Source organism: Lynx canadensis, chromosome B2 (assembly GCF_007474595.2).
Source record: "Lynx canadensis isolate LIC74 chromosome B2, mLynCan4.pri.v2, whole genome shotgun sequence".
NCBI classification, from domain to species: Eukaryota; Metazoa; Chordata; class Mammalia; order Carnivora; family Felidae; genus Lynx; species Lynx canadensis.
Genome location: NC_044307.1, coordinates 8,913,203 through 8,937,308, shown reverse-complemented (window position 1 = coordinate 8,937,308; position 24,106 = coordinate 8,913,203). Strand labels below are relative to the sequence as shown.

Sequence of the window (24,106 nt, the reverse complement as noted above, 5' to 3'; positions counted from 1 at the left end):
CTGAATGTATAAAACAATGTCCTCATTCCCAAGAAGCATATCGAGCTTCCTGTGAGGGGCAACTCTGAAATTATAACAGAGACCTACCCTCTCCCTGCAGTCATCTGAAAAAAGAAGGAAGGATTTTAAAGGTGAAGGGCAAATTATCTCCTCTTGTAGCCCAAAGCCAAAATGATGACTGCCGCATAGTGAATAGTTCGACATTAGTGTGTGTGTGTGTGTGTGTGTGTGTGTGTGTGTTGCAAGAACAGAACTAGTGGGTTCCTAGAGGGGATAAACTCTTCACTGCTCCTGGTGGATATCTCACCAGCTTTGGGCAGGATGAAAGTGGTTAGCTCTAGATAAAATCAATAAAAGGGAAGGCCGTCCTCTGTCCTTTTCACCTTTGTTTTCCCTGCTCCCTCTCAGCTGGGCTTTCTCATTAGCACTGACTCCCATCTTCCTGCTCCCAGAACACTGTTACTCAAGGCCCCACTGTGCATCCTCCCTCCTTACCAGGATATGAAGGTAGTATTTGTACCCACCCCCACCTCCACTCATCTATAGGGTGGTTCTACTTGCTCCTTGGTGGATGGACCTTTATTCCTACTTGTTCCAGAGCATCACTCCTAAAGCTGGCTAGCCCAAGGGAGAAGATGACCTTCCTATAGAGAGGAGGACCACTGTCCAAGTAAGAATGTGGTCCAGGTAAGAATGCTGTCCGTCTAAGGACATTATCCACATAAGGACATTGTCCACATAACAAGTCTACTGGTTTCCCCAACAACATTCCAAGCTCTTATTATTGTGCTTTCTTTACCACCAAATTTAGCCTCTCCAATCCAGATTCTTTGACATTGCTGGTAAATTTTAGCAGATCAAGTAAATGATTCCATGCAAACCAGCCAATGGGACAAGAGTCACAGAGAATTTAAACACTCATCTTTTGTCTTTCTCAGGTGTCTGAATTATTACAGTCTCTAAAGACAATCTCCCCTCCTTTGTTCTCTAGCCCTAAGAAATGACTCTAAGGGGAGGAATTTTAGGTTAGGGTAGTAAGGATAGGAGATATATTAAAATTAGAAGGACCTTCACCTCATACTATTACATATAGGTCATCCCCAGCACAAAACTAGCTCAATGAAAAAAATTCAGCCACCTTCTTGCAGGTTTCTTCTGAAAGGAGGGAAAAAAATGCTTCAAGCAGCATTCATGTTTTATAAATTTTCTACCAGAGTTTAAGTTGGAAAGGTTCTCATACAACAATAATGTGTAACTATTTCTCTGTATGTTTCCAACAAAATAACTTCAGAGTTAAAAAAAATTTATAATAGAATCTTGAGGGATATAACTTCAGGGATTAAATATTGACTATTTGCTCTTAAACCAAGGACATATTGTTTTTCTTTGACCTCTTAAATCCTCATTGAGTAACCAAAAGATAAAAATCGTAGTATTTCTGGCATTTCAGAAAAGCTTCTGTTTTGTTTTGAGCAACTTAAGATATAAACAGAAAATGTCATCCTGGCCAAAAGCCTATGATCATTTTTTTATGAAGAAGTTGTTAGCAAAGGCATATACATCTGGTATGTAGATTTTACCTGGTATATTGGTGTCCTGGGACTGCTGTATCTTCATGGCTACAGAAACAGAAATTTATTGTCTCACAGACGCTAAAGTTCTGGGATCAAGGTATTGTTGGGACCGTGGTCTTTCTTAAAACAGTAGGGAAATCCTTCCTTATCTCTTCTAGCTTCTGGTAGTTTCTTGGCAATCTTTGGCATTTCTTGGCTTGTAGCTACATAGTCCAATCTCTGCTTTCATCGTCAGATGACATTTTCCCTGAGTCTCTGTGTTTTCATATGACCATCTTCTTATATGACCACCAGTCATATTGAATTAAGGGCCCACTCTACTCCTGTATGACCTCATTTAACTTAATTAATTATATCTGCAATGACCCTATTTTCTTTTTTTTTTTTTTTAATTTTTTTTTCAACGTTTATTTATTTTTGGGACAGAGAGAGACAGAGCATGAACGGGGGAGGGGCAGAGAGAGAGGGAGACACAGAATCGGAAACAGGCTCCAGGCTCCGAGCCATCAGCCCAGAGCCTGACGCGGGGCTCGAACTCACGGACCGCGAGATCGTGACCTGGCTGAAGTCGGACGCTTAACCGACTGCGCCACCCAGGCGCCCCTGCAATGACCCTATTTTCAAATGGAGTCACATTCTGATGTGGTAGGGATTAGAATTTTGATGTTTCTTTTTTAGGGGGACACAATTTAACCCACAACACTTGGAATCTGTAATTTTGTTTGAGAATGACTTGGAAACCCGGTATTGTTTTCTGGGGAAACTGGCTTCTTTGAAAGTGGTCCACCTTCAGAGCTGTGTGGATAGGCCACTGGGCTCCCCTTTAGAGTGGCATGGGTTGCAGAAGGATCCTTGAATCAAGAGTGTGAACATCTGAGTCAGAAACTCAGCTTTGCCATCTAGCACGTATGAGACTATGCTTGACATTATATCTCTGTAATCCTCTGTGTTAGAGAGGGTAAAAATACCTAGGTTTTTCAGAAGATTAAAGACGCCAATGTATTACAGAGGGCAAAAGCACCTAGTCTAGCTGTGTATTGTAAATACATATATTTTAAAATTTCTTAAACAAAGTATGTACCCATATATTACTTGTAAAGTTAAAATATTTTAATGTAAAAGCATAAGGCTTTATAATCTATGAAGTACTCACAAATTCAGATGTTTTTACATTTGATAAATCATATCCAATGTCTTAAAATCTTTAACATTCCATCCAAAGTGCCTGCCACTCATCTTAGATTCCGTTTGTGCAAATTAGTGGCATTTCAGGCAACTGTCCATCACACTGCTGTGGTTCCACACTCTACCTCTTTCTTTTCTTCCTCTTGCCTTCCACCTTTTACATTTGCTGTTCTTTTACTTTTCCTGTTTGTTTCTCTGAGGGCTTCTTCTCCACCCAAGGGCATTCCCAAAAGCACCAGGATGCTCTAATCCACCTGCCCACATACAAGAACATGTACCGTACAAGAACAGGACTAGTGAGTACCTAGGGGGATAAACTTTCACTTTTCATCATGGATATCCCTCCAGTTTGGGGCAGGATGAAAGCAAGGTCAACTTTAGGCAATACTAAATGAAGGGAAAGATGGCCCTATGAGTTTCCAAGTATTAAAAGCAAAGACTTAACTAAAAAAGGCTTCCTGGACAGGCCTGAGTCACAGTGCCACCCCTCGAGTGGGGGTAAAGGGGCTCAGCTTCAACTAAATCACAAGGTTCCTGGCAGCAGGTAAAACAGCAGATGCTTTCTGTATATCTATACGTGAGTGTCACACACATATAAACCCACATACATCATTTATCCAGCAGACATTTACTGAGCAAGTACAGCGTGCTAAGTACCGAGAGACAAGGTTGACTAAAGAAAAATATCTGCTCTGAAGACGTCCACAGTTTCATGGAAGAGAAAAAAAAAACAATAAGAAAGCAATAGATTACCATCATAATTCACATGCTGTGGAAAAGAGGAGACATCTACATCTGCCTGGGTAGCCTGGTCTAATTCACTATGATATCTTACTCAGATCAGAGGTTGGCCAACTTATCCTGTGAAGGGCCAGATACATATGTTCAGCTTCATGGGTTCAACTGTGTTGCAATGACTCAACTCTGCCCTTGTAGCCCGAAAGCAGCCATAGACGATATGTAAACCAATGGGCTTGACTATGCTCTCATAAAACTTTATTAACAAAAACGAAGCTTTGAATTTGATTTCTTTTTCATGGTTCGTGGGAGACACTCTTCTTTGGATGTTTCTTCAACCATTCAAAAGTGTAAAAAGGATAAAAATCATTCTTAGATCACAGGGTGTATAAAAACAGACCATGAGCCAGATTTGACCTGGAACATGGTGCGCTGACCTAGATTATTGCCATAGTCCCGGCCCCTCCAACACATTCCTCATTCTGTGGCCAGGAGTCCTTCTTAGACCAGATCTTATCACGTCATACATTGTCTCAATGACTTCTCGTTGCCTTTAGGATAAATTCCAAATGTCTCCATACTGGTTTATAAGGTACTCCACAATCCCCTGCTGAACCACTTTCATTTTTTTCAAGAGGCCATGCATTCATGTTCCCTGCTCCCATGCTATATTACCTGAGCAATTCCTATTCATTCCTCTATTTCCTCCTCCAGGAAGCCTTCCCTAAATTCTCGCTAAGCCCAGGTGAGGGGTCCTTCTGCAGTGCTTTAAGAGCCTCAGGTATTGCCTCACATCACGGCACTTATTATGTATGATTATTAAATATAGCTATCACTATGTCATTATTATTATTCCCTACTTGCGAGTCTCTGTCTTAAGCTTGATGAAGACAACCTCTAAGTTTATCTGCTTCTCACTTACAGCCGCAGTTTCTAAATTGGAGTCTGACACAAAGTACATGCTCAGTAAACACTCTCCGGATGAATGAAAAATATTGCAGGGGGCGGGGGATGTGATCTGAGGAATCTACACGGAGGAGGTGTTCCCTGAGCTGAGCCTTAAAAGATGAGTAACTGTAGAATTTTGACAGACAGTGATGGGCATTTTCAAGCAGAGTAACAGCTGTAGCAGTAATGGAAGTGGGAGAGACCATCTGAGGAACTTCAGGCAGTTTGGTATGGCTGGAGTCTTGTTGCCTGTTGGAAAACGATGGGAAGTGAGACGGGAGAGAGAACCTGAGAAACTGTAGGCTAAGATCAGGAATTCAGTCTTAACTCCTCAGGTCATGGGGAGTCTCAAAAAGACAAAGTTTGTCAGATTGACGTTTTAGCAACTTCACTTAGATCTCATTGCCCAGTAGATAGTCTAGATCCAATTAAAGTGTCTGAGAGAAAGTAGACAAGATCATTTTGGCAGCAGACCTGGCTGGAGTTTGATGCCAATTTCACATTACGAAATAAATTCAGATTCTGCAGCAACAGTTCACAAAAGAAATAAAGACACGCAAATCAAGGATATGTTCGTGAAAACACAGGGGAAGTTTCATACTTGAAACTCAGGAAAAATGGCCAAGTCGGAAATACAGAATTAGAAAAAGTCACAGCCTCTAAGTATATGTCATCTGGTTCACTAGCCCACATGTGCCTTTTTTTTTTTTTTAACATTTATTTATTTTTGAGAGACAGAGAGAGACAGAGTGCAAGCAGGGGCGGGCAGAGAGACAGGGAGACCCAGAATCTGAAGCAGGCTCCAGGCTCTGAGCAAGCCGTCAGCCCAGAGCCTGACGCGGGGCTTGAACTCACGAACCATGAGATCATGACCAGAGCACAAGTCGGATGCTTAACTGACTGAGCCACCCTGGCGTCCCCACATGTGCCTATTTAAATTTGAATTTAAATTTACTAAATGGATGAAGGGGGTCAGAAGGTAAACATTTCCAGGTATAAAATAAATAAGCCATGGGGATGTAATCTACGGCATGGTGACTATGGTTAATAGCACTGTGCTGCAAAAAATAGATCAATCTTAAAAATTCAACTTAATATATTTTCTAAATTTACATGCTAGTTAGCATATAGTGCAACAATGATTTCAGGAGTAGATTCCTTAATGCCCCTTTCCTGTTTAGCCCATCCCCCGCCCCACTCCCTCCAGTAACCCTCTGTTTGTTCTCCATACTTAAGAGTCTCTTATGTTTTGTCCTCCTCCGTTTTTATATTATTTTTGCTTCCCTTCCCTTATGTTCATCTGTTCTGTGTCTTAAAGTCCTCATATGAGTGAAGTCATATGATTTTTGTCTTTCTCTGGCTAATTTCACTTAGCATAATACCCTCCAGTTCCATCCACGTAGTTGCAAATGGCAAGATTTCATTCTTTTTGATTGCCGAGTGATACTCCATTGTATATATACACTACATCTTCTTTATCCATTCATCCATCGATGGACATTTGGGCTCTTTCCATACTTTGGCTATTGTTGATAGTGCTGCTACAAACATGGGGGTGCATATGCCCCTTCAAAACAGCACACCTGTATCCCTTGGATAAATGTCTAGTAGTGCAATTCTGGGGTCATAGGGTAGTTCTATTTTTAATTTTTTGAGGAACCTCCATACTATTTTCCAGAGTGGCTGCACCAGTTTGCATTCCCACCAACAATGCAAAAGAGATCCTCTTTCTCTGAATCCTCAACATCTGCTGTTGCCTGAGTTGTTAATGTTAGTCATTCTGACAGGTGTCAGGTGGTATCTCATTGTGGTTTTGATTTGTATTTATGTGATGCTGAGTAATGCTAAGCATTTTTTCATGTGCCGGTTGGCCATCTGGATGTCTTCCTTGGAGAAGTGTCTATTCATGTCTTTTGCCCATTTCTTCACTGGATTATTTGTTTTCCGGGTGTTGAGTTTGATAAGCTCTTTGTAGATTTTGGATACTAACCCTTTATCTGATATGTCATTTGCAAATATCTTCTCCTATTACATTGGTTGCCTTTTAGTTTTGCTGACTGTTTCCTTCACTGTGCAGAAGCTTTTTATTTTGATGAGGTCCCAGTAGTTCATTTTTGCTTTTGTTTCCCTTGCCTCCGGAGACATGTTGAGTAAGAGGTTGCAGCAGCCAAGGTCAAAGAGTTTTTTGCCTGCTTTCTCCTCCAGTATTTTGATGGCTTCCTGTCTTACATTTAGGTCTTTCATCCATTTTGAGTTTATTTTTGTGTCTGGTGTAAGAAAGTGGTCCAGGTTCATTCTTCTGCATGTTGCTGTCCAGTTTTCCCAGCACCACTTGCTGAAGAGACTGTCTTTATTCCATTGGATATTCTTTCCTGCTTTGTCAAAGATAGTTGGTCAAATGTTTGTGGGTCCATTTCTGGGATCTCTATTCTGTTCCATTGATCTAAGTGTCTGTTTTTATGCCAGTACCATACTGTCTTGATGATTACAGCTTTGTAATACAGCTTGAAGTCCGGGATTGTGATGCCTCCTGCTTTGGTTTTCTTTTTCAAGATTGCTTGGCTATTCGGCGTCTTTTATGGTTCCATACAAATTTTAGGATTGTTTGCTCTAGCTCTGTGAGGAATGCTGGTGTTATTTTGATAGGGATTGCAATGAATATGTATATTGCTTTGGGTAGTATTCACATTTTAACAATATTTGTTCTTCCTATCCAGGAGCATGGAATATTTTTCCTCTTTTTGTGTCTTCTTCAATTTCTTTCATAAGCTTTCTATAGTTTTCAGTATATAGACTTTTCACCTCTTTGGTTAAAAATTCAATTTATTAATCATACTAAGCTACATTTCCTACAATCATTAGCCACATGTAGCTAATGGCTACTGTATCTGACAGTACAGAATTATAGAACATTCCCATTATTGCAGAAGGTTCTATTGAACAACACCATCTAGACTGTGTTGAAATTACAGTTAAAGTCAAGACTGTCCAGGAAGTTCCTCAAAAAGTTAACCATAGAACAGCCCTAGTACCTAGAAATTCCACTACTGGTTATGTACCCCAAAGAACTGAAATCATGGACTTGAACAGATATGTGTAGGCTAACATCATAGCAACATTATTTACCATATCTAAGAGGTAGAAGTAACCCCGGAATCCATCAATAGACGAACGGATGAACAAAATGTGGTATATACATTCAATGGAATATCATTCATCCATGAAAAGGAACAAAACTTTGATATCTCTTACAACACGGATGGACTTCGAAACATGTGAAGGGAAATAAACAAGACACAGGACAAACACTGCATATACTACTTGTACGTGGTACCTAGATTAGTCAAATTCGCAAAGACCAAAAGTAGCATGGTGACTACCAGGGACTGAGGGAAGGAGGGGGGGGATGGGGATGATTATTTAATGGGTACAGAGTTTCTGTTGGGGATAATTAAAGACTTTCGGGTATATATAGTCACAATGGTGACACAACATCGTATGTGTTTGATGCCACTGAATTGTCCACTTACAAGTGGTTAAAATAATAAACACTGTGTTATATCTATTTTACTATAATAATTATTTTAAAAGTATCATTCAGGGAGAATGTATAGAACAGGAGGAGGAGAAAGCTGAAAAGAGATTTTTAAGAGAATAAGTAAGAAAATGAAACCATCGAAGAGTCCCACAAAGTCAGGAGGGTTGAATGGGAAACCAGAGGGAATGCTGTCCAGGAAACCAAGGCGGAAAAGAAAAAGCAATTTTCTACCCACGCACCCATTTGTGATGTGCTACAAACAACATTCCCTATCTAAAGCCCCACAAGAAAGAGGTACAACCAGACTACCACGTATGGAGAGGCAGCTTGTGTTCCTCTGCTTCCTCCTGTTCTAGATCTCACGGGAGTCACTGCCTAAGTAAAATTAAGTATCTTGACTCCACTTCTCCCTCTCAGCTCATGTTTTCAAGTTCTAGCTGATAACCTGGAAAGAAAACAGCTCATAACTTTCCTTACCCTTAACGCTTACAGAAATGTGTGCTTGCATGGCATTGTTTTCATGACAATCCAATGTGGTGGACTCAAAATAAATTTCATTAAAAGGAAAGGTAAGAGGGGGGCACAGGGCGCCCGGGTGGCTCAGTCAGTTGAGCGTCCAACTCTTGATTTTGGCTCAGGTCACAATCCCAGGATCATGGGATCAATCCCTGTGTCGGGCCCTACGCTGAGCATGGAGCCCAAGATTCTCTCTCTCCCTCTGCCCCTCTCCCCTGCTTGCTCTCTCTCTCTCTTTTTCCTCACGTAACAATAATAAAAAAAGGGGGGGGGGGAAGTAAGGGTGTTTACCCAGAGAATACAAAAAAACCCCACCTAATTCAAAGGGACACATACAAGGGCGCCTGGGTGGCTCAGTCGGTTAAGCATCCGCCTTCGGCTCAGGTCACGATCTCACAGTTCGTGAGTTCGAGCCCCATGTCAGGCTCTGTGCTGACAGCTCAGAGCCTGGAGCCTGCTTCACATTCTGTGTCTCCCTCTGTCTCTGCCCCTTTCCTGCTCATGCTGTGTCTCTCCCTGTCTCAAAAATAAACATTAAAAAAAAAAAAAAACAACAAAGGGACACATACACTTTTATGTTTACCACAGTATTATTTACAACAGCCAAACTATAGAAGCAGTCCAAGTGTCCATCAGTAGATGAACGGATAAAGAAGGGGTGTTATTACACACAATGGAATATTAGTCAGCCATAAAAAATGAAATCTTGCCTTTTGCAACAACACGGATGGAACTAGACAGTATTATGCTAAGCAAAATAAATCAGTGAAAGAAAGACAAATACCACGTGATTTCACTCATACGTGGAATTGAAGAAACAAAGGAGCGAAAGTGCAAAAAAGTGAAAGCGAGAGACAAACAAGAAACAGACTGTTAACGATACAGAACAAACTGACGGTTACCAGAAGGGAGGGGATGGGGGGGGATGGGCAAGGTAGGTGATGGGGATGGTTGCGTTACCGTATTGTACGCCTGAAACTCCTATAACGCTACGTGTTAACCCAGCAAAATTAAAATTAAACCCTAGAAAAAAAGGAAAGGTAAACCTGAAGATGGTGATGCAGCAGCATTACTCTTCAATCTCTCTTTACCCTCGCATGAAAACAGAAAGGACACCTAGATAGGAAAACCAGAAACCCACGAGCGATGTCGATGACAAAATTTGGGAACAAACCACCAACAGCCGTTAGGAGCTGCGTGGCACCAGCACCTGCGTCTGAGAGAGAAGGAGAGAACAGAGTAGTGCCTGAGGCCCCAAACCAGGAGAAGCCCCCAAAGAGCCAGGAGACCTTCACAGGGCTGCGGGCGGGGTGACATGGGAATGGCTGCTACCCCCCAGGAGCAGCTGAGAGCAAGAACGTTGGTAGGAAGGTCCGGAGGGACCGGAGCCGGCTGGCCTCCCCCTCTCAGGGCTGACCCTCAGGGCTCCCCTCTGAAGATAGGAGACCCCGAGCTGGGGGTGCTGGGATCAGATCAAAACCGACCAGGACAGGGACAAGGCAGAAGAAGGAAAGGGAAGCTCTAGGCTAGGGATGGAGGAAATCTCGGGAAGTGAGCCGCCATCGTCACGACAACCATTGAAGACGAGCTCTGTGAAGAGGGACAAGCGTATCCGAACCCTTCTCATTCTTCAAGATGGAGAAAGCGATTTTCACCTACAGAAAAGCATTGAGGACAAATATCGCGGGAGTAAAAGAAAATAAGGAGCGCGGATGATCGCCAAGATCACAGAACAAGGGACAAAATGACATCGTGTGCCTCGGGTTTGCCAGAGGAATCAAACCTGAGTCTGGCCGGTACTGCGGATCCAGCTGCAAATCTGCAGGAAATGCAGGAGACAGAGGAACACGGTTAACGGCACCAGGAGTGTGCATTTGCCAAATTCAGGTCCTGACGTCTAACGGCCCAAACTCTTTGAAAGAGTTCCTGGAGCTGCTGTACAACAAATGACCACACGCTAGGTGTCTTAAAACAACAGGAATCAGGGGCGCCTGGGTGGCGCAGTCGGTTAAGCGTCCGACTTCAGCCAGGTCACGATCTCGCGGTCCGTGAGTTCGAGCCCCGCGTCGGGCTCTGGGCTGATGGCTCGGAGCCTGGAGCCTGTTTCCGATTCTGTGTCTCCCTCTCTCTCTGCCCCTCCCTCTCTGCCCCTCCCCCGTTCATGCTCTGTCTCTCTCTGTCCCAAAAATAAAATAAAAACGTGGAAAAAAAGAAAAAAAAAAAAAAAACAACAGGAATCTATTCTCTCCTAGTCCTGGAGCCCAGAAAGCTAAAATCAAGATGTCAGCAGGGCTGTTTCCTTCTGAAAGTTCCTGAGGCAGAATCTGCTTCATGTCCCTCTCCTAGCTTCTGGTGACTGCAGGCAACCCTTGGTGTGCCTTGTTTGTGGGCCCGTCACTTCATTCTCTGCCTCCTGCTTCCATTTCTCCTCTCCTCTTGTAAAATAACGGACATTGGATTTAGGGCTCATCCTAACCCAAGGCCATCTCATCTCGAGATCTTTACTGTAATTATTCTGTGAAGGCCGTTTTTCTAAACAAGGTCAGAGGTCTAACTCGAAGGTTCCAGTGGACATAGGGAGGGGCCCCCATTCAACTCACTACATGCTTCAAGATAAACTGTAAGGAAAATAAAAGGATAGAAGACGAACCATAGATTAAAAGAAACTTAGGGGTGCCTGGATGGCTCAGTTAGCTAAGCGTCTGTCTCTTGGTTTCAGCTCAGGTCATGATCTCACAGTTTCGTGAGTGCAAGCCCCGTGTCAGGCTCTGTGCTGACAGTGTGGGACCTGCTTGGGCTTCTCTCTCTCTCTCTCTCTCTCTCTCTCTCTCTCTCTCTCTTTCTCTGCCCCTCCTCCACTCGCACAGTCTCTCTCAAAAATAAATAAATAACCATTAAACAATAATAACAAAAGAGACTTTAAAAACATATCAACATTTTTTTAAATGGACAAGATGAAACTACAGTTCCTAAAGATGCATATTTGGGTGACAAAACTTTGAAAAAAAAAACAGGGAAGTGAAGACTAAAAACATCAAGCTAATGGTTACTTTTGGTGGGAGGCAAGGGGCTGTGACACGAATGGGACTTCAGATCAAGTTCCAGTTCTTGACCTGGGTGGTGGTTACAAGGGTGTTCCCCTGATAGTAACTCATTAATCCACACATTTGTGTTGTCTGGTTTCTGTGTCTGTACTTTTTGTTTCAATAAAAATCTGTATTGAAAAGGCAAGGAAACACACACACCTTTGAGATCATACCTTTCTTTTCCACTCATCTAATTTGTCTCCATAGCATTACTTGTTAAGTGACCAGGAAGAGCTTTTGTAAGAGGCAATTTGCAATCACAGTGCAGTCTAAATAAATGCTTATGTTAACAATGGTAACATTAGCTACTCAAAAGACACTACCTACAAGGGAATTTTCTATGCCACAGTTGCCTAAGAAGCCAGTTTATAGGGCAGAGATTGCTAGGTCATGGATGGAAGCCCGTGTGGCTTTCTCCAAGTGCGTTCAGGGGACCACCTGCATCACAATGGTCCTGTTTATAAGGCACATCCCTGGACTCCAATCAGAGATACAGATTCAGTAGATGGGATTGACAACCATGATCTGTGCCTGAAGTTCACCCTAGATTTATTTAAAAATGCAAAAATTCTGTCCAAACAGTACCTTCCTGCACAAAGAGCTGAAGACAAGAAACTACACAGGTATCTAAGCCACAATCTATAATAACTATAATGGTCAATTTTCTAGGATAAGCACCTAGAAATTTTGTTATTAGTGTTTGATGTGGTAATGGCTTAAGGACACGTTCCTCTTCCTAACCAGGAAGATAAAAACAGAGAAGCTTATTTCTCTATGGGCAACTACCTGAATTGCACTACAAGAACCTTAAATTCTTAAACTAATCTTCTCCAGACCCTAAAATTTAAAGCCATACACTCTAAATCCAATGTGGTAACCAGACTTGCTTGAACTGGAATTAGAGGCACAATTTCATTTATTTTTTTTCTTTTTAATTTTTTTTTAATGTTTATTTCTGAGAGAGAGTGTGAGGGGGAGAGGAGCAGAGAGAGAGAGAGGGAGACAGAATCCAAAGCAGGCTGCAGGCTCTGAGCCATCAGCACAGAGCCTAGCGTGGGGCTCAAACCCACCAGCCACAAGATCATGACCCAAGGTGAAGTTGGACGCTTAACCAAACGAGCCACCCAGGCACCCCAAAGAGGCACAATTTTAAATGTTAGATGTTCCAAAGATTTTCTGGGCTTACGATCAGTTTCTTTAATCTCCTGAACCTACAATTTTTTTATCTGAAGACTTAATAGTAAATTGCCACAAAACTGTTTAATAGTACTGTTTTCCTGGATATTATATATATCGATCTTATGGATGTTGGCAAAATTGTATTTTGAAATTGAAAATGAAGACTTTTGGAACACCCGGGTGGCTCAGTCAGTTAAGCGTCTAACCGGCTCAGGTCATGATCTCATAGTTCATGAGTTCGAGCCCCGCATTGGGCTCTCTGCTGTCAGTGTGGAGGCTGGAGCCTGCTTCAGATTCTCTGTCTCCCTCTCTCTCTGCCCTTCCCCCACTCGTGCTTTCTCTCTCTCTCTCAAAAATAAACATTAAAATTAAAAAAAATTTTTTTCAATGTTTATTTACTTTTGAGACAGAGACAAAGCATGAACGGGGGAGGGTCAGAGAGAGAGAGGGAGACACAGAATCTGAAACAGGGTCCAGGCTCAGAGCTGTCAGCACAGAGCCCTACACGGGCCTCGAACTCACGGACTGTGAGATCATGACCTGAGCTGAAGTCGGATGCTTAACCGACTGAGCCACCCAGGCGCCCCAAAGAATTTTTAAATAAAAAAGAAAACGAAGACTTTTAGAAAAGATTGTAACATCAAACTTTATATATAAAGTACGAGCGTGTGTGTGTGTGTGTGTGTGTGTGCTCGCGCACGTACGCGTGAATGAATAGGAATTCAGTGCTCGTTATGTTAACTGGCAGGATGAGAAGGGCCACCAAAATAACAAACACCCAACAAGGCGTTTAGACACAAGAATGGCAACTCCAGCTGTAGCTAGAAAAGGAAATAATGGAAAGAAGTCCAAAGTCATACAGCTGACTCTGGTTCTCCATCTCTAGGGCTTGAAGAGACTACCTGGAGGGTCTTGTTAAATAAGATTCTTGGGCTCTGCCTCAAAGGACTCTGACTCCTTAGGTTTGGGTAGAGCTCAGGAATCTGCATTTTTATAAACTCCTTAGGTTAAGTCTGGAACAAGTCATACTTTGAAAGATCTTCAACGGGGGTTACAGCCCAGGCTGACACTTAGTGTCACTGGTGTCCAGCAAGGAATGGTTATCTTAGTGGCGCCACAAAACAACGTGAGTAGCAGCTAAGAGGTTTGAGACTCAGGTAGGCAGGCTAACAGACTGCATTAGTTCCCCAGGGCTGCCATAATAAATTACCAAGCTGGGTAGCTCAAAACAATAGAAACGTATTCTATCCCAGGTCTAGAGGCCAGCAGTCCACAATCTACATGTTGGGCGCGGGGGGCTGCTCCCTCCAGGGGCTCTGTGGGAGATGCTACCCCTTGCCTCTTCCAGCTGCTGGTGGCGGGCGGCATTTCTTGACTTTCATTCCAACCCCTGCTTCCATCTTCACAAAGCCTCTCCTCCCTTCCGCACCTTTCCTCTGGGCGTCTCTTGTAAGGATACAGGTCATTGGATTTAGGGCTCACCCACATCATTCGGAACGCTCTTACCTTGAGATTCTTGACTCAATTACATCTGTAAAGATCCCTTTTTCCAAATAAGCTCACAATACGGGTTCCAGAGATTAGGATAAACACGTGTTTTTGGTTTTGGTTTTGTTTTGAGGGGCCACCATTCAACCAGCTACCCAGGCCAACTCTGCAACAACCAGCTGTTTGGGGCGACCGTCAGAGCAAGAGGAAGGCGAGAGCTGTCTGGCTCTCGTGCTGGATGCGACTAACCTTCAACGGAAGGTCAGGAAGGCTCAGACTTCGGAACCAGCCAGAAGTTAGCCACTAACAGATGAAGTGGGTAGTGGGATGAGCGGCGGAGCTCACTTTATTTTATTACCCGGAACTTCTGAGTCAGGATGCTATAATCCCTACTAATCAGGACACGACTGTGCTCCCACTTTGGGACAAAGCCACGCTGCCGCAGCATGTGGACGTCCAGGGACAACAGGAAGATTGGAGGCTGGGAGTCAGAATGGACGACACAGAACTGCAAACCGCACCATTAAGTAGAAGCATAAATAGCTACCACTTACTGAGCACCTGGTATATGCCTGGCACTTCACATTTATTATCGCCTCTTTTCATCGCGACCTTGTAATATGGGTCCTGCAATAGGGGTTCCCACTTACCATAGGAGAAAACAGGCTTTTAAAGATTAAAGTTATAGAACCAGTAAGTGGCAGAGCTGTAATTTAACCCCACATCACTCTGGCTCCAAAGCCCATTATCCTTCTATGAAAACATGCTGCCTCTCCACAAATCAATAGACCTACCTCAAATTTTCGCATCTCGTTTTCCAACACCTTCTCTTCTCTCTTCGGACCCTTCTCTCTACCACTTCATCCTGGGGTTCACCACATGTTACCATGTCAAAACGTTTGTTTTCTACCAAATGCGCTGCATTAAAAAATATAACTTGGCTAATGTAGAATAAGTATTGCAAAGCTTTCTAAATGAGAATCACAGGTGTGGCTCTGGATTGGGAACGTTTGCTCCTTTGTGATCGGGCCGTATTCATCTTGACGTGACCACCCGTGGGGAGCTCTAGCAGGGACTTTGGCGCTCAGTTCCAAATCCGGGGCTTGTCTCTAATCTTAGAACTGCGGGTCCCCTCTTTCCCACCACCGAATGCGTGCCACCAGTGATGTTTTACAGGTGGTATTATCTGAGTAGTTACAGCACTGGTTTCCTCAGCAGGGACCCACAGTGGAAAGCTACAATGATGGAACAAGGTCGAGGAAGCTGCTGGTAACACTACGCCTCTCATCCAACCAGGAACTGATGCCCTTCGAGTACCACCTAATCTGCCCTAAAGGTTTTATGAAGTTTTATGAAAGAGCATCCACGAATGTTTGAGTACTAGGCCGTGTCCTCCACTAGCTTGCCTCCTTGCGCACCTGAGCCGGGGGCAAGCTTTAACAGTACTTTTTAGCTCATTCTGTTTCAACCTAGGTAACAGGACTGAAAGTTTTAAGAAAGTCCTAGCCTGGACTGACAGATCTAGTCAGGCCTTTCCTAAGACTGAGTATGTGAGTTTCTGTAAATTCGTATTATTAATAACAATAATAAAGTTTTGCATATGGGCTTTAAGGATCCCGACCCTCATCACCCCCTGAACGCCAGCTTAGCAGCTATTTTGTACAATCCTCAGCGACTGGAATGGTAAACGATGACTAACTGACGGGTACACCTTTCCCCACAATCCTGCAGGCGTTCCTTTTCCTGTCCTGTCTCACAGAAGCACCTGTCTCACAGAAGCAGTCTTCAATTTTAAGACCAACGAATAGGTGGCATCAGTACAGAAGTCCGTTTGACAGTAACTTAATAGACTTCTGGTGACAAATTCTAGTTTACTAAAAAAAAAAAAAAAAAAAAAAAAAAAAAAAAAAAAAAAAAAAAAGAAAGAGAAGAAAAAGAAAAATCTTTTAAAATGTTTCCGAATAGGTCTGTGTCGTTGCGTTTGCTTTTAGTCAGAGAACTTGGTAGGAAACCGAGATTGTAAAGCGCTTGGTGGTGCCTGGGCGTGCAGCGTTTGCTGGGAGCAAGACGTCATCGTGGGAAGCGTGTACTTCTTCGGATTACTGCTTGGCGGATTAGAAACCTGCAGATCAGTCCCAGGTTAGCCTTGATTAACTGCCCTGGGTGCTTCTGGGCCAGTGGGGGGCGGGGAAGGGAAGGGGGGTGTCTGCCGGACTCAAAACCCATACTCGTGGTAAGCTTTCGCTCAAAACATTTCAGAGTTTAATTTTTACTTAAACCCAGTCCCGGCTAATAATGAAGCTACCAGGAATCATCTGGAATGCTAACTAAACTGGTGCCCGCAGTCACGTCAGTCGAACCTTCTGCCCCCGCGATCCCTGTCTGCCCACATGCTTCTGTCTATCAGGCTGGGCCTCGGGATCAGCTCTCGCGGCGGCATTGGTTGGATTTCAGGAAAAGAGAAACCCACGATTTAAAGGGCTCAGTTCCCACCTGCCAGGCATCGTCCGCGTGGTCCAACTTGCCTTTGGAACATATTTGGGAGAATCTCCAGCTTTTGCTCATCTATTACACTGACTGGCCAAAGGAAAGAGAATTCCCGCAAGTGTCCCCTTGGTCACCTTGACAATTTCTAAAAGCGAAACTTGCGCTCCAGACCGGATTGACACTGAGTCTGCGGGGCGCTGAGCGCCTGCCCAGGTCAGCAGCCCCCGCCCGGCGTGCGGGCGGGGACCGGGCGGAGCTTGGACAAGGCGTGGCTTTCCGTGGGAGAGAAGGAAAGGCTTTGGCCCCACCTCCCAAAGACCCTGCTCTCCCTTAGCCAATCAAGGAGGTCTATGCAAATGAGGCCCCTGTCGCCCCGGTAACCGTGATGCAAGACAGCCAATGGAAACCGGCCAGCCGCGGCCCTGCGCCACGATTGGGACTTAAGTAAGGAGCTAGAGGCCCAATGGGCTGTGGGAACGGTCCTCGGCGGGTTGAAGGGCGGGGATATGCAAATATGGTTTGAAAAGCCGGCGGGAAATCTGAGTTTCGCGGGAGGACCTTGGCGCGTAAACCGTATCCCTTCATTCATTGTCAGCAGCAGCTTCCTGGAGCCATTTTTCAGCTGCCGGCCGCAGCACCCGGGCTGCCGCCGCCGCCTCGCAATCCGTTGCATCGGCCGCCCCCGACGCCTCCATCCCCCCTCGGGGCCCGATATCCGTGCGGCCGGGACCCTCCTCTCTCCAGAGCCCCGATTATTTTTGGCCCCCGGTGCCCGTGCGGTGCGGAAAAATAAAAAGAAACGAGACAGAAGGGGCTCGGAAGCGCCGGGCGGGGAGGAGAGAAGGAGGAGAGACTTGGAAACTCCGACTGCAAATAATAAAAGAAATTGAAAACAATACATTAATATACCATAGCAATAAAAAGAGCAGGAGCGAGAGATGAGAAAGGGGATCCAGCCCGCCCTGGAGCAGTACCTGGTGACCGCCGGGGGTGGGGAGGGGGCGGCTGTCGTCGCCGCCGCCGCAGCAGCCTCCATGGACAAAAGGGCACTGCTAGCCAGCCCCGGCTTCCCCGCCGCCGCCGCCGCTGCCGCCCCGGGCGCGTACATCCAGATCCTCACCACGAACACTTCCACCACCTCCTGTTCCTCTTCCCTCCAAAGCGGCGCCGTCGCCGCCGGCCCCCTCCTCCCCAGTGCCCCCGGCGCGGAGCAGACGGCCGGCAGCCTCCTCTACACCACGCCGCACGGACCCTCCAGCAGAGCCGGGCTGCTGCAGCAGCCACCAGCGCTGGGACGCGGCGGCGGCGGCGGCGGCGGCCCTCCGGTAATGCCCTCCGGTTCCCACCGTCCCCAGCCCGGGCGGGAGGTGGGCTCGCACCGCGCGGGGTGGTGGGCGCGCTGCGGGCCGCCCCGGGACGGCGCAGGGCCGAGCGTCGCGGGCCTCGGCGGCCGCCCCTCCAACGGGGCTTTATTGTTAGCCTCGTGCACTGCCCCCCTGCGCCCGGAGGTCGGGGGGCTCCGCCAGGCGCGCGGGGCAGCGGGGATCGCCTTGGCGCGGACCACGTCAAACACTCCGAAACTTTTCGCGGTCCCCCCTTCTTTTCCTGCACTTTTCCCTACCCCCACCCTCCCCTCCCCTCCAACTCGAAGCTTCCTCTTTCTCGGGCGTAGGAAGGGGTCACGCCCCGGATGGAGAAGGGGGTGGGGGGGGGAGGGAGTAGTGAACTGGGGAGTGGGGGACTCTGGGGGCTGGAAAGCGGGGGGACAGTTGGGGTGATCGCCCCACCCCCTCCGCCGGCCTCAGAGGCCCGCTGGCGGCCGGGGGTCCCTGAGGCGTGCTCGGGGCGCAGGGGCTCTGCCAGGCTGCGCTTGACACATTTTGGGATCTGGAACTCCCGGCAACAAAGGGGTGGGGGAGGCGGAGAGGGGCGGCGGGGGAGGTGGGGCTGGAAGCCGGGTGCGAGCTGGGGCGTGGGCTGTCTGGGGGCGAGGGACCCGCGGGCAGGCGACCCGGCCTGGGCGCATCCTGGCGGTGGCAGCGGCGGCGCCCGCGTGGCCCGAGCGCCCGGGCCTTCCTCGCCGGGCCCCGGGCCTGCCCTTGACCCGCCTCTCCCCTTGCCCCTTCCTTCCCCGCCCTGTCCCCCTCCCCGCCCCCCGGCGACGGAGGGCGGGGGCAGCCGTGTTCCCGTCCCGCCGGCTGGGTCTGTCCCTCTCCCCGGGACCCGCCGGTGACGTTTCGCACACGTGCGCGGAGGACGCGCCTGTGACTGGGGAGGAGGCGGCGGCGGGAGGGGGCGCTGGAGGGGGAGAGGGGGGCACCCACTTCCTCCTGCTCGCCGGCTCCCTGGCCTGGGACGGTCCCGGCGCCCTCGCACCCGCCCCCGGCGCGGCCACCCTCCCTCTGCTCTCCCTAACCCCCCCCCCCCCCCACCACGGGCGCCCGCCCTCGCCCGGCGCCGCCGGTCTGCTCGGCCCTCCGGGCCCCCTCTCCAGCCGGCCCCCCCACCTCCCCCGGAGCCAGGCTGGTTTCGGAAATGCCCTTACAGCAGCAGGTTAGTGACCGGGACGGCTCGGGGGCTGCCGCCGCCGCGGGGGGCACCGGATTCTGTTAGGGGCTGGAGCCGTGGGGGTAGGCGGTTGAGCGGGGTTTTGGAGTGGGAACGGGGGGTTGGGTGCTTGAGGGAAATGAGTAAGCAAGAAAAATCTAAGTAAGTAAATGCCCCGGCCTCCGGTTCTAGGAACCTCGGGCCGGGAGTGTCCGCCCCGGGGGGTGGGTATGGTGTTTACATGTATCTTTTTCTAGGGGGCCGATGGATGGGCGATTGAAAACCGGAGGGGGGGGGGGTGCTTCTCGCCAATGGCCGAGTTGAGCTCTGTTTTCTGTCTTCTTCCCTTGTGCTGGAGGGGGAGGGGGGCGGGTCAGAGGGTAGGGTGTCTGTAGGATTCCCAGGCCACCCGCCACCCCCTCCCTTTGTCCCTGTAATTTATAAAGCGCCTTTGAGAGATGATTTAGGTCAGTATGCGGCTTCTCTTTTTGTTGGTACTCGAAAGAAGTGTGGCCCGGAGGTCTCTCCCCTTTCTCCTTTTTCTCCTTCATTCCCTTCCTCCATGGCTCCTGTCTTCACCCTCGTGGTGAGGCTTGGCCCCCACGAGGCTGGCAACCAACGAGAGTCAGATAAATGGTTGATAAATACCAGTCGTTGACCTCACCTTGTGTCAGTTCCAAATGGGTTTGTTTTTTGGAGAATCAAGATTTTGCAGGGGTCTTTAAGAAAGTCAGCACATAGGCAGCACTTGGGGAAATGAGACGGGTCTTGGAATAACGAAAATTTCTTATTCCCATACTCTTTCCAGTTTCTCCCCTGCTTTCCAGCCCCACAGATACTTGCTGAGGATGTGTGATAGTCTCAAAGAAGCTCCTGGTTTTTAGTGACAAGGGTCTGCCAGCAGGGGGGAGATAGAGTTCAGTACCTACTTAGACACACTGTATCCAGTATGCTGGATCTCAGTCACAAGAATATTCCATGCTTTTGGCGTTAAATACTGTTACTTGACCTGACCTAAACATGTTTGGATATATTTAAAGCATATTGGCCCCTTACACAGTCGTGTTACTATATCATAAACTTAACCGGAAACAACCAGCTATTGACATAATTCTTGCATTGGATTCAGACTTATGGGAGAGTACTTTTGACAATGGGAAGTTATGAGACCACCAGATTGCTGGTGTTTTGTTTTTGGTTTTTTTTTTTTGACTCTTAGCCTGCTCTTGGAGCCTCCAAAACTTGTCTAGCCAAACTTCCCTGTACTTCATTGTATTTAAAGTGTAAAAATTACCCTCACTGGCTTCCAAGTTCTTTCAAAACTTTATCTTTTTTGCCGTGAGATTATTATTCCAAAGTCATGAGCATTGAACGCAAAGTGTGATTTTCTTCTTATCAAAATTGTATTAGACTGTGATTCCAGTCTTGAAATTTTGTTGATCTTCTTTCCCTGAACCGGGAATGACAGCATGGGGATGGCTGAGTGATTTAAACACTTTGTGTCCAAGAAGAGGTTGAGAATTCTGTTCGGGAGGCCAGAGTTGCAGACCCAGCTGGTTCTAGTTCTCAAGAACATCTAAGAACTTAACGGGAGCAGAACCTCACCTTTTGGGGAAGAAAATAGGAGTACTACCTTACTGGCCAAGTCGTCTCTTATCATTTACAGGTTTCGTGCTCTTAGGCAAATAACTTAATTTCTCAAAACAGTTTTCCTCTTTTGTAAAATAGGAACAACAGCAATATTGCCGTTAAGGTTTTTTTGAAGGGTTAAATATGAGAATCCGTGTAAAACACTTAGCACAGTGCCTGGTGAATAGTATAGATGCCCAATAAAACTACGATCCAGAAATGTCACTTCTTTTATAACTCAGAGCAATCGTATGGGACCTCGTGTACAGCCCTCCTTTGTTTACATGTATGAGTAAAATGGTTACGAGTTTTCTAAAGGGATATGTCATTCCTTATACCCAATTAGTCTGGGTTTTTAAATCCACAACACATGGCTGTCCCAGCAATGGGTAAAACGGGGGCATGTCAGTAGGACAGGAATATATAGAGAAGGTGTTGAACTGCCTGAGCATGATCTTGTGCCTTGGGTTGTGATAAATTTAGATCAACTCATCCCCACTTTTTTTTGCCTGGGCTCCGCTCCTCCCATGACGCCACGGACCTGCTAACTTTTGGGTGCAGTCTGTGTTTGGTGGCGTTTGTAGGACTGAGCTGTCCGTCGTCACCAGGTCAGAGGCACGCTCTAGATAAATTCGTGTTCAGATGGTGAACTGTTGGAAATGGAAGAACTGTAGAGAACCACAGAGGAGCTATTTTCTGGAGCAGAAAGGACTTCATCATTTTCTCCCTCGTGGATGAAATGATTTCATCCAAGGCCTAGAAAATTTGGGATATATTAATGCAAGAGACAGTGGCCTTTCACATCTGATTTAATTTAATCCAGTCACAGCAGCCTGCTGATTACACTTTGGGAAAGAACCCACATGCTTGAAATTTCTGTGTAAGAATGGAGGAACCATAGACCATGTATATAGCCGGGACTGGTTTTTTTCCTGTGCAAGTATAAAAGAAAAACGCTGGGTTCCTGTGGTTCTATACTCAATAATCTTGCTTCTGCTGAGATACATGATTGATGCCAAGTTTAAACTAGGAGAGAATTTTTAGTCGCTACATACCCCAAAATGGAAGTTTTAATATAATGCGGTGCCCAGACGCGGGCAGTGCAAATAGCTCCACTATAATCAGTACCAAGGGCACCACTCTAATCATCCTCTGAGACAAAGCACCCTCAACTGTGGCCCTGTGAGCTAAGGAACCCAAGCTTGCAAACAGGGAAGGATTTTTTGTCGTTGTTGTTGTTTTTCTATAAGTCGTCACCTTGGAAGAGTAGATTCGGAGATTAATGCTGCTCTGTGTAAAGCTGCCTTGAAAACAGAAAATAATACTCAGAGCTTAGACCTGAATAAAAAGCAGCACCTGCAGATTTAGAGGCTGTGAGGGGAAAGTTGCTTTTATTCTTGTTTTTCAGAGGTCTGATGCAGTAGTTTCCTTTTAACTCTTCTGTCTTTATTGCCTCCCTAGAGATCTACCACCCACCCCTTTAACCCCTTTCCACAGTACTGGGATCCATTCGGCAAAGCTTCAGACAGTCTGCGTTCATTTTCTGGCTGGTTTTCTGATTTCATGGGATTTCCTCGTCTTCCACTTGGCCGGGCCAACCAGCTCCCATTCCTTTTTGAACCACCTATTTTCCCACCAACGTTTTGAAACCGGGAGGAGTGAAAACCAATACTGGCTCGTGCTCATGATATCCAGTCCCGTGTCGGTGCCCGCGAAATCACCCCCAAAGCGTGCACAGCACAGAAGTAGATTTCGGTTCTTAATCAGATTCTCTGTTTCCATTCAGTTTTTAAAAAGGAACTTTTCCTGAATTCTTTGAGGTAGGAAGTATGCGGTTTAATGCATATTTTCATGCGTGTTCTCAGCTTAAAAATTGTGTTGTAGGGACCATAGTTACAACTGCTAAGAAGCCTTTTTTTCTACTAATCATTTTTCATGGGACCAGGAAGGGACAATAACTGGGAAAGCAGTAAATATAGGAAACCACTAACGGTATCTCCTTCCTCCTACTCTGATCCTCTCGTTGGCTTCAAAGAGTGACTTGGAAAATGTATCTTAACACCAAGAAAAGTTACACAACAGAAGGGCTTGGAAAAGCAACAGCAGAGATGGGGACGGGAAGCTCGTGTGTGTGTGTGTGGGGGGGGGGGGGAATACAGAGGGATAGTGCACAAAGGTTTGCTCCAATAAGAAGGAAATTGGTTTATTTTCTGTTGTCACTTTTGCTTCAAACACTTCCCTCGCCCCTCCCACCACAAAGCAGTGTGTTTTTAGAACTAGAAGAATGTACAGGTTACGAGATTGCATTCTCAGTCTTCCCCAAGCCCTAACGGGGGGCAGTCTTGGGGCCATGGCGGTCACAGTCATCTACAAGACCGCTTTGAACAAGAAGAGATAACGCCCATTGGTTGCCAGATTTTATCATGAGGCCCGTGCGCTGTGCTTTGCTGGGGAACCTGAGCAAAGCAAGAAGCTACTACTTAGATTTGTAAACTAAGGCAGGGGTTTATGTCAGCTGGAGGGTGATGGGAGAATTGACAGCTGATGGAACAAGGAGAGGACAAAAAGAAAAGAAAAGTTGACCCTTGAACAGCTTACACACACACACACAGAGTAAAAAATCTGAGTAGAGCTCTTGACTCCCCAAAAACTTAACTACCAGTGGCCTACTGTTGACCAGAAATAACACAGTTAACACATCTTTTGCATACATATTGTTCACAGTGTTACAATAAAGTAAGCCAGAGAACGGAAAATGTTATTAAGAAAATCACAAGGAAGAGAAAATACACTTAAGAGTACTGTAAAAAAAAAAAAGAAGAAGAAGAAAAGAAAAACCAAAAAAAAATCCCTCATACAAGTGGACCCGGGTAGTTCAAACCTGCGTTCAAGGGTCAACTATACTCTACTTCAGTCCGCTTTCTGTTGCTGTGGCCCAGCTGTCTGGGGCTATCTGTAGGGTCTAGGCAATATTCTTATAACTTGACAGTCTCTAAGAATAATGCTTTAGGTTAGCATAGGCAACAACTGACAACTCCTGAGGTCTTGGTGTGAGTCATAACGCTGAGAGCTGTCTGACCCAATCTGCTTCGTTTTGCAGGTGAAGAAATTAAGCCCCAGCGGAGTTCAGTTACTTTCCCAAGGTCACAAGCTAGCTAATGGCAAAGCCAGGACTGAAACTGGAGACTTTG

The 24,106-nt window shown here is 46.3% G+C and overlaps 1 protein-coding gene across 2 annotated transcripts in view; it reads left to right on the top strand.

Annotated features, from left to right (window-relative positions):
- Positions 1–19,043: 19,043 nt before the first annotated feature.
- Positions 19,044–24,106, top strand: part of E2F3 (E2F transcription factor 3) — a 76,269-nt gene continuing 71,206 nt past the window's right edge. For both annotated transcript variants that reach the window (XM_030314754.1, XM_030314753.1), the window contains exon 1: positions 19,044–19,292. In XM_030314754.1, coding sequence (XP_030170614.1) covers positions 19,275–19,292 — 18 coding nt within the window. In that variant the 5' untranslated portion in view covers positions 19,044–19,274. The remainder of the gene's footprint in view (positions 19,293–24,106) is intronic.